At 42.9% G+C, this 10726-nt stretch overlaps 1 protein-coding gene across 1 annotated transcript; it reads right to left on the bottom strand.

Moving 5' to 3' along the window:
• Window positions 1-8091: 8091 nt before the first annotated feature.
• Window positions 8092-8544, bottom strand: LOC115951684. The gene has a single exon (XM_031068843.1). The coding sequence runs from the start codon at window positions 8542-8544 to the stop codon at window positions 8092-8094; it is 453 nt and encodes a 150-aa protein (XP_030924703.1).
• Between the last annotated feature and the right edge of the window lie 2182 nt (window positions 8545-10726).

The raw sequence follows: 10726 nt of genomic DNA, 5'->3' as shown, positions 1-10726 counted from the left end.
CATCCTCTCTATTTGAGTTCTAGCTTGACTAAGCTCAACTTCAAGATTCTTGACCTTCTCTTCTAATGAGGTGTTTTCCACAACAAGAGTCTCAACTAACCTTGAAGTCTCATCTAATTTAACTAACAGATCAGCCTTTTCAGTTTTTACCTCATTAAGCTCTTTTCTACAAAAATGAGAAGTCTTTTCAGATTTTATGAATTTAGTGCATAGCTTATCATAGGCTTCCTGAAGGGTCAACTTCTTGGGTACTTCATTAGAAGAAGAATCCTCATTGTCACTAGTACTTTCCATAATCACCTTATCGGTTGAGGTAGCAAAAGCCATAACATGACGATATTCATCCGCATACTTATCTGAAGAGTCATTCTCAATATCACTCCAAGTAGCAACCAACCCTTTATCTTTTGACTCCTTGGTATTTTCCTTCATAAGGTAATTTGGACACTCAATCCTCATATGACTAAAACCTTTGCACTCATGGCATTGGATGAGGGGTTTCTCATTCTTGCCCTTCCTTGAGGATTTAGATTTCCTCAGAGGTTTGCCCTTATCCTTTTTCCTGAACTGAAGAAGATTGATAATCTCATCAGTTATGAAGGTTAGATCCTCATCCTCATCATCATCTTCATCTTCATCTTCACTTTCATCTTCAACTTTAGAGTCCTCAATCACTTCCCCTATACCCTTAAGAGCCAAGTTTTTACTCTTTCCACCTTTTTCCATTGAGCCTAATTCCATCTCATAGGTTTGAAGGTTCCCTACAAGCTCAGTCAAAGGAATTTGATCAATATCCTTCACTTCTTCAATGGAAATAATCTTGGCATGGAATCTTTCAGGAAGGGACTTAAGGATTTTCCTAACAATTTTGGATTCCGCAATAGATTCTCCAAGATTGAAGGTAGAATTCACAATATCCATGAGTTTAGCATAGAACTCATCAAATGTCTCATCCTCCTCCATCCTTATTTCTTCAAAACTACTAGTGAGTCTTTGAAGCTTCACAGTCTTTACTGCCTTGGTACCTTCATAGGTGGTCTCAAGAATGGTCCATGCTTCCTTAACAACTTTCGTGGATGATATTTTCTTGAATTCCTCATTGGTCACCCCACAAAACAAAGCATTCAAGGCCCTACTATTGAAATTTGCCGCTAAGAATGTTGCATCATCCCAATCCACTGGCGCTTCCTTTGGCTTAATCCAGCCAACTTCAATAGCTAGCCATACCTGCTCACCTAGAGCCTACAAAAAAACTTTCCTACGAACTTTCCAGTACGCATAATTAGTTCCATCAAATAAAGGAGGAATCAAAAGAGATTGTCCACGATCCATGACAACAGGGGTCAAGGATCACACACAGGAAATTAATCCAATCAGAGTAAACCCACTCTGATACCACTTGTTAGGAAATTTAGACCTCGGTTGATAGAATTAACAAATTTTAAATCCAAGTTGTTAATTAGATTTATTATATATAAAACTTGTTAAAACAAACAAACATCAATATCATGTCAAAATCATGCAGGGGAAAAATAAATAAGACAAGATATGATGACCCAGGAAAACCAATGAAACAAACTAGTTTCACAGTAAAAAACTTGGGGGGAAACCTTCCTGAAAAGCAATCCACTATAGTAAAGAGAAGTTTCAAATCTAGTACAAAACTTTGTCCCTAGACTCTACAATCTCTGTAGATGAACTTACAGCAGAAACCTTCTACCGCTTCAGAACCTCTTAACTCTTCAATATATGAACGCCACCCTTTGATGCACAAATCCCAGTATGTGACTAACCAATTGTGCAGATCCTAGTACGCGACTTAATAACCAACTAGAAGAAGATTGTTGGTTGCAAAGTTCTTCACTTTATCAACAATGAAGATCAAGAAGGACTTGGTTACAAAACCCTAAGGCGCAAAGACGCAGTAGCTTCTTTCAGAGAGAATAAGGCATTGGTCACCTTTTGCATTTATTCTCCTTGTATTCTCATATGTGACAGCCTCTAAAATAAGCCTTATATAGGTCTAGGGTTGTGAGAAAAGAAACCCTACACATACATGTCAGTATGGGCCAAAAATTAGATCTGAAAATCTCAATTCCCGTAACCTAGATCGATTGGGAGGTGTTAAGAAGGTGTCGAGCTTTAAATTTCGACAGATACAGCTATTGAGAAGCTACCAAGGAGTTGTCAAGGAGACAGGAGCTTTCTCAATCGATCCAACAGCTATCGAGAGGTGTTGAAATTGCGATAACAATTAACTGAAGAGCTCGATAGATAGCCTAGCTGTCGAGAGGTGTCGAGCAGCTGTCGAGCTATCTGTCCGCAGGTGTCAAGCTATCTGTCCAGCTTTAATGAAAAGCTTTTTTTCACTTATTTCTTGATCCGATCTTTATGGCTTTAATACTAGACTTAAACAACATGTTTCTTGAAGTATTAAACACATCCTAGATCTACCCAAATGCAAGTAAAGTACGTTTTGTCAAAGGATTAGTTAATTACATAAAATAGTGACATATGTTCCTAACAAGTGAATCACATATGTCCTAACACTTTGAGAATTTGTGAAATTTGTCTTTTAAGGATATCAACTAGTGGGGCTTGATAATCTTGAGCAATTTCCTTCTTAATCCACGAGAAAATATTATCAAAGCTAAATGTGTGCTTTCAATCAGCAGGACTTCAATGAGGGCTTTATTCAAAGGTTGTAATGTAGGCCGAGTTCAGATTATCGAAAGGAATGATATAAAAGGCTCAAAAACCCTTATGATTTTTCCCCAAGTATGCAATACTTTAAATTCAAGTATTGGAAGATTTTTTCGCAACTTCCATCTTTGACTCTTGTGCTAGAATCCTTGTCATATTCACAATCTTCTCCTTGGTCTTCATTGATTCCTTTCATTTGGTCTTGATCTTTTTACCTTGATGACTTCCTCTTTTGGTCTTCTTAGCATCCTATCACGTGGTTAAATTACTCATCTCATTTTTGTTTTTCTCATCATTTTTTTTTTTTTTTGCTCTAATTTTTGCCTAGACCGCCCTTTCGGGTGTTCAGCCTAACAACCTTTTTTTGTTTTTATTTTTTGTGTTTTTTTTTTGGAACTTTATTGGCTTTCACTCAACTGCATTTTTTTCTATCAATTTGACAGACTTCCATCTTTCCTGAATGAATTTGTATTTCTCAATACTCTCTTATTCTTTCTAATGCACTTTCAATTTTCTTGACTTGATTGAACACACTTTTTTGTGAAATGTGTCTTAATTTTTTTCATCTTCCTCAATTTGATTAGATTTTTCTCTTGATTAGTCTTCATTTTTGCTCAGGGCTTGATGTTTTCTCAAAACCTTATCTCTCCTTGGTAGATTTCCTTCCTACTTAGCTTGATGGAGTGAACTATCCCTTTTTCTTGATGAATTCTCTTTCCTAAACTTGATGCCTAAACCTGATGAAATCTTCATCATCATCATCATCATCATCATCATCATCATCATTATTATTATTATTATTATTATTATTATTATTATTGTAGGGTCACAATTTGGAGCCCAAGCCCAAGAGGTATGGGGACTTGGTCCAAGGAGCCCAAAGACAATAAATTTGTAGAGAGTGGGTCGTAGAACTAGGTCTTAGCGAGTTGGACAATGGTTAGTATTAGGCTGTACAACGATTAAACACAAATAAAACAAGTTAACATCCATAGATTTTCAGTCCGAGAAGGTTAAATGAATATATATTGATCACTGTTTGAGTATTATGGCCGTTTATACTGCTGCAGTATTCTCTTTTCTTTTTTCTCCCTCCTCCTCCTCATGGGGACTCCCCATATTATATAGTCTTCTTGAAGCCATCGTGGTCCTACACTTGTCGATCATCTGGATCCTTACTTAAGTGCTTGTCCCATCGGACACCCCCTTTTAGCCTTCTGTGAATTGTGGTGGCCAAGGCAGCACTGTTTACAGATCCTCTCCACATTAATGCGGCCAGAAAAGTAACTGCAACACATTTAATGCGGTAGCAGCAGCCTCTCCTTGGATATTTTGCGTTTCCTTCTTCCCTGCGGGTTTGTGGAGCACGTCCCTATTGCTAATGCCTATTGGAAGGGTCCTTTTGATTGCCAGAGTGCATGTTTGAGCTATATTCATCACATCTGAGGAGGCATTCCTCCTCGGACCGTCCTCTAAATGCCCCTTGTCTATGAGAGCTAAGTTGGAAATCCCTTTAGCAACCATTTCCTCTCCTCGGACTTTGCTAATCGTCCCGGGTGGGGCTCAAAGCCCATTACATGATTTGGAGTCTTTGCCCCTACAATAGCCCCTCAAAATTCCGGTTTTTCCCTCTTATCCGAGGAGAAAAAAGTGGAATTTTGATATTCAAAGGATAAGTCACTCAAATTCTTTGATTCACACGTGGGAGCACCATCTCACGCGTCTCATTACTGCTACTAACATTTCGTAGCCCACGAGGCACTATTAATTGCACCAGGCGGCTCTATGTCCCCTTGCATCCAACGGTGGGGCGCTAAATCAACGACGGATATTCTTCTAAAATTTTGAGCGGGAGTAGTCCCGTTTATTTTCCCTCGCTATATAAGGCTTCTGAGGTAGATTATTTTCCCCTTTTTTTTTAGAAAAGACATTCAAGCATTCCAGAGCATTTCAACGTCTCCTCTCATGAAATATTCCAAGTCCCTGAGTTCCATAGCTGTTCCTGTAAGGATTCCTTGCGGATCTTTTGAAAGTTTAAGAGATTTAGAATTCATACTCCCATAAGTTTTCATTTCCCCATATTTCCTTGCCCTTTTTTTTTTTTGTTCTCCTTGGCCTTCTTTCATTTATAAACCTTTCTCCGTGCCTTTTAGAGTTATCTGGATGGGTAAGTTTAAGAACCTAGTAGATTCTCCAGTCGGTATGGAGGGTTTTAGGGCCAGGTACCATATCCCACCAGGAGTGGGTTTAGAGTATTGCCCTTCGGACAAAATCCTAACCAACAGAGAAATGGGGCAGGTCGTCATTCCTATGATCACTTTCATAGAAGGAGGGATGACAATTTCTATAGGTAGGATAACTAAAGATTACTTGCGTAGCCATAGGTTGGCCCCCTACCAGTGCACCGCTAATATGTTCTGAATCCTAGGGTGTGTAGATGCTCTGAATGACCAGATGAATCTCGGCCTCTCATGGCATGATGTTGTTCACTTGTACGAGTGCCACTGCCTTTCCAGGACGTATTACCTAAAATCCAGGTCTGACGAGGTGAGACTGATATCTTGCCTTCCCAAGTCCAACAAAGGCTTGAAGGACGATTATCTGGTTGTTTCCGGGGAATGGCATGACCGTCTTCACTGCCCAATTAGGGCAGGAACACCAGGTGGAACACTCTAGGATCAGGTCCCTCGACGGGGATCTTAGTCTTTTGAGCTTTCCTCTTACTTGTTTTGGTTTTAGTTTTGGTCGCTTGTTCTCTCGAACTGACGTAACCTTTCCTTTGGATGTTTTGCAGACAAAGTACACACCACTCTGAGGATCAGCCTGGTTAACATCCAAGCTTTCAACTACCTCTTAAGGTCGGAGATCTTTGTGAGCGAGGATGGGTAGTTGCGAGCCGCTCACCTCATTTTGGACTACGAGCCTCTATCCCGTGCATTCGTGGACATGGGCCAGGCGATAAGGGCCAGGAGTCCCCGATTGGCTCATATTGACGTTTCTAAACCGACATTCTTAGCTTAGAAAGACTTGCCACCAGTCCAACTGCCCGCTCATCGCGTTCCCCAAGAGGTGGCCGTTCCGGGGGAGGGAATTGACTCTACGCACTCATCCCTCGAAGCTGAAATCGATCACTTCCACTTCAACAAAGAGGGTGAGGTGTCAACAAGGCCCGTAGAGCTTTCAGACTTCGGCTCGGATCTTGATCGCTTCTTGACGGCTTACTCCCCAAGACTAATAGTTGCTCGGATCGACATAAGATAAGAGACTGAAGAAAAAGGCATGGATCTAAAGCCGAGATCTGGTCTGAAGGGCCTTATGTCCAACAGGAACAAAGGGAAATCTTCCAAGGATGCCCCTAAGGAGCAAGCTCCTGTCAGCCTTCCTCCTCCACCTCCTCCTCCTACTGACCCCGGACTACAACCCATTCCAAACTTGAGGAGGAAAAGGCCAGTTGATGAATTGGAGGAGGGTGAGGTCGGACCTCAGAAGGACAAACAGCAGAAGAAAGGCAAATAGCCTAGAGATAAAAAGACAAAGTCCATAGACAACCAAGATGAGGCTGCACTTAGGAGGGGGCAGCGCACCTGGTCTCCTCGGCTCGAATTGGACGCCGCTCCCATCCTTTGGGACACGACCCTTTGGGAGTCCTAGCGAGGGTAGGCATCCTATCTTGCCGAGGCTCTACAGCAGCCCCTCCTCTTGCCTCGTGATATGGATGGGCTCAGGACTACAAGGCAACCAGACCTCTTCATTTCGTTGAAGAGGGATCTCGCCATGGTAAAATGAAAACTCTCCATTGTTCAAATTCCTGATTCTATGTTCATTTATTTGTCATTTACATTTTGATGATTCTTCCACTACTTTTATGCAGGTTACCTAGCAAATCTATGTGGTCGAGGAGTGGGTTAAGAACTCCCGAGAGGAAGTGAACACTGAGGTTCAGTCCCACCTCGTAGCTGAGAAAGCTATCGGAGCCCTCAGGTTAGAGAAAGAGAGCCTAAATGAGAAAGTCAAAGAGGCCATTATGCCTTGGGACAGCGCTGAAGCGGGCCTTAGGACCACGACGAGGCAGGCTGAGGACATGCGTCAGCAGCTACACATAACGGAAATAAACCTGTCCATCGAGAAGAAAGCAGTTCTAGGCCTCAAGACACAGTTGCAACAGGCTAAGGAGGCAGCTTGGGTGGCCAGGGAAGTAGCTGAGGCTGCGATGGCAGCCTCTTACGAGCGTGCGGTGAAGGACACCAAGGCCAAGTTGACCGAGGAGGTGGCTGTGGTTTGTAGGGACTACTGCACCGAGTCCTGGGGAGTAGCAATGGACCGGGCGGGAGTTCCTACAGACTCCGAGCTTAGGAGGATTGAGAGTATCTTCTTCCTAGAGGATATTCGAGAGATTCTTGATTCGGATCCTTCGGAAAAGCTCCTTTCTGCCCAGGCCACCATTCCTAACCCCATCGTTCTTGGGGGGAAAGGAGTGGATGAGAAGGCTCAGCCATCAACAAAGGACAAGTCATCCGAGGACACCCTCACGATCATAGATGTTGTCTCGCAGGCCAAGGATGCTGAGTCTAAATCCAAAGCTAAAGATGATCGTCCCGAGACTACTGACCCCGTAAAAAGTCCAATCAAAGACAAGGCTTAGAACTTTAGGTGTAGGGTTTTCTTTTGTTGTTGTTTCATTCTGTTTTTCATTTCTTTGGCTTTTGCCAATGCCTATAAGATAACTTCTCTTCAAGTTTAATGAATGATCTAATTTCCTCTTCTTTGGTCTTTATTTTTACTGTTTTAACTTTATTATCATCATGAATGAGCCTGGATTGTGCTGCTAGATTTCTAATGGTAATTCATTATTTGTAGTTCAAGAAATATAGCTAAGTATGAACAAGAGAAAAAGATTCTTCACTCGTGATACGAAATGATTCTTACATAGTGGATATGGTACCTGAAGGATGTAAGAGATATCCCTCGTGTCTTGCATTCTGCTTGCCACGTAGGACTTAGATTCTGTTTAATACTTGGATAAATGTACGAAGTGATTAATTTCCCCTGAGCCTGTGGTCCGAGGAGCCACGCAAGACTTAGGTTCTGTTTAATACTTGGATAAGTGTATGAAGTGATTAATTTCCCTAAGCCTATGGTCCGAGGAGCCACGCAGGACTTAGGTTCTGTTTAATACTTTGATAAATGTACGAAGTGATTAATTTCCCCTAAGCTTGTGGTCCGAGGAGCCATGCAGGACTTAGGATCTGTTTAATACTTGGATTGGTAAATGAGAAATAAGAAGCACAAGGGCTTTTCACGATATAAGGATTTATCAAGAATGAGAATTTTCATTAATAATAGTACCTTTTCAGGTTGTTTACATTCTAATGGTGTGGTACTACATGCTTATCCAAATCTTCTAAAAAGTATGCCCTTATGCCAGCCACTGAAGTGATACAATATGGACCATCCCAATTTGGCTCGAGCTTTCCCCATACGGGATTTTTTTGCAGTGTCCAGAACTTTCCTCAATACCAAGTCCCTAGGTGTTAGTGGCCTTAGCTTTACCTTGGCATCATAACCTTGCTTATGCTTGTGTTGGTAGTAGGCAAGTTGGACCATTGCCCTTTCCATTCTTTCCTCGGTAAGGTCTAAACTCTTCTCCAGCAGCTCATTGTTGCCACTGGGATAGAATGAGCTGGTTGTTGGAAAGTTTGTTTCTAGCGGAATGACAGCCTTGGCCCCATAGGTCATCGAAAAGGGGGTCTCCCCTGTTGATCTGCGGGGCGTGGTTCGATACGTCCATAGGACATGTGGTATCTCTTCCACCCATTTTCCCTTCACATCGTCTAGCCTCATCTTCTGCCCATTTACTATGACCTTGTTAACAGCTTCGACCTACCCATTCCCCTGGGGGTAGGCTGATGTAAAGTATCTATTCGTAATTCCCAATTCGCCGCAGTACCTTCTGAAAGCTTTACTATCGAACTGAAGACCATTGTTCGAGATTAGGTATGAGGGACTCCGAACCTGGTGACAATGTTTCTCCAGATGAACTTCTTGGCATTCACGTCTCTGATATTTGACAGAGGTTTGACTTCGACCCATTTAATGAAGTAATCAGTGCCGACGAGTAGATATCTCTTATTCCATGCTGCTTTAGGAAATGGCCCTACGATATCCAAGCCCCATTGAGCAAACGGCCAAAGGTTGGACAGTGGATTGAGGATCCCTCCTGGTTGATGTATATTCGGCGTAAACCTCTGGCACTGGTCACACTTCTTCACATATTCGTGCGCCTCTTTCTGCATGTTTGGCCACTAGTAGCCTTGGGTTATGGCCCTATGGGACAAGGACTTGCCTCCTGTATGGCTTCCGCAAATTCCTTCATGCAATTCCTCCAGGATGAGTTCCGCGGCCTCGGGGTGCACGCATAGCAGGTATGGTCCTGAAAATGAGCGTTTATATAGCTTCAAGTCCTCGGATAGCCAGAATCGAGAAGCTTTTCTTCTAATCTTGTCGGCTTTGCACTTCTCTTCGGGTAAGATGTCCTCTTTTAGAAACAGTACCAAAGGGTCCATCCAGCTAGGCCCCACTCTGATGTTGTGGACATGGATCACTTCTATCTTCATCACCGAGGGCCTGTGTAAATCTTCCACAAGTATGACCCGAGGTAAATATTGAGCCGAGGAGGTGCCCAACGTGGCTAGGGAATCGACGTGTGTGTTTCCACTCCTGGATATGTGCAGTAGGCTAAAAGAATCTAAACGTGACCGTAGGCGTTTAGCTTGGTCTAAGTACTCTTGCATTCTTTCATCTTTTGCCTCTAACTCCCCATTTACTTGACCCACAATAAGTCTTGTGTCCGAGAACATGTTTACAGATTTCCCACCAATTTCTGGACCATGGACATTCCTTCCAGCAGGGTTTTATATTCCGCTTCATTATTCGTGGCCGAGAAGCCCAGTCTTAGCGAATTTTCAATGGTAATCCCCTTAGGGGAAATCAGGACCAGTCCCACCCCAGAGCCCCTTTGATTTGTCGCGCCATCGACGTATACTTTCCAACAAGTGGGCCCTTGCAGAAAGATGGCGCCAACTGATTTTTCATCCATGCTTCGCATTCCTTCTTCTTCTTTAAGTGAGGGTTCAGCAAATTCAGCCACCAGATCTGCAAGGACTTGGCCTTTTACGGCAGTGCGAGGCATGTACTTAATGTCAAAAGCCCCCAGAATTGTGCCCCATTTAGCAATTCTCCCTGTATAATCAGCGCTTTAGAGTATGGACTTGAGCGGGTGTTGGGTTAAAACAATAATTGTGTGTGCCTGGAAATAATGGGGGAGCTTTCGTGTAGCTTGAACCACTGCCAGGATGGCCTTTTCTAGTGGAAGGTAGTGAATCTCAGCCTCATGCAATGACTTGCTTACATAATAGACCGGTTGTTGTACGCCATGTTCGTTCGTATCAACACTAAGCTTACTGCGTGAGGGGCCACAGTAATGTAAGAGAACAGAACTTCATCGGCCTCGGGGCTAGACATGATTGGTGGCCTAGACAAATATACTTTAAGTTGTTGGAAGGCCGAGGCGCATTCTTTGGTCCATTCGAATCCTTTCCATTTATTCAACAAGAGGGAAAAAAGGTCTACACCTATCCGCCGAACGAGAAATAAAACGGTTCAAAGAGGCAATCATGCTGGTAAGCTTTTGGACCTCCTTGGGATTCCGAGGTGGCTGCATGCTGTGGATAGCTCTGATTTGATCAGGGCTGACTTTGATACCTCTGTGGGTCACCATATAGCCCAAGGAGTTTCCAGATCCCACCCCAAATGAACACTTAGATGTGTTGAGACGCAGCTTGTGTCTTCTTAGGATTTCAAAGATGTCGCCGACGTCTCTCACATGTTCGGACACCAGTTTTCTCTTTACCACCATGTCATCTATGTAGACTTCAATGTTCTTACCCATCTGTAGCTCAAACATTCTGGTCATCATTCTCTGGTAGGTGAAACCGGCATTCTTCAAACCAAAAGGCATCACCTT

Source organism: Quercus lobata, chromosome 7 (assembly GCF_001633185.2).
Source record: "Quercus lobata isolate SW786 chromosome 7, ValleyOak3.0 Primary Assembly, whole genome shotgun sequence".
In the NCBI taxonomy this organism is placed as follows: Eukaryota; Viridiplantae; Streptophyta; class Magnoliopsida; order Fagales; family Fagaceae; genus Quercus; species Quercus lobata.
The sequence above is the reverse complement of the archived record's forward strand: the minus strand, read 5'-3'. Positions and strand labels throughout refer to the sequence as shown.

Coding starts and splice junctions, on each gene's coding strand:
- LOC115951684 (XM_031068843.1), bottom strand. CDS start 8,544: ATGAGGCTAGACGATGTGAAGGGAAAATGGGTGGAAGAGATACCACAT.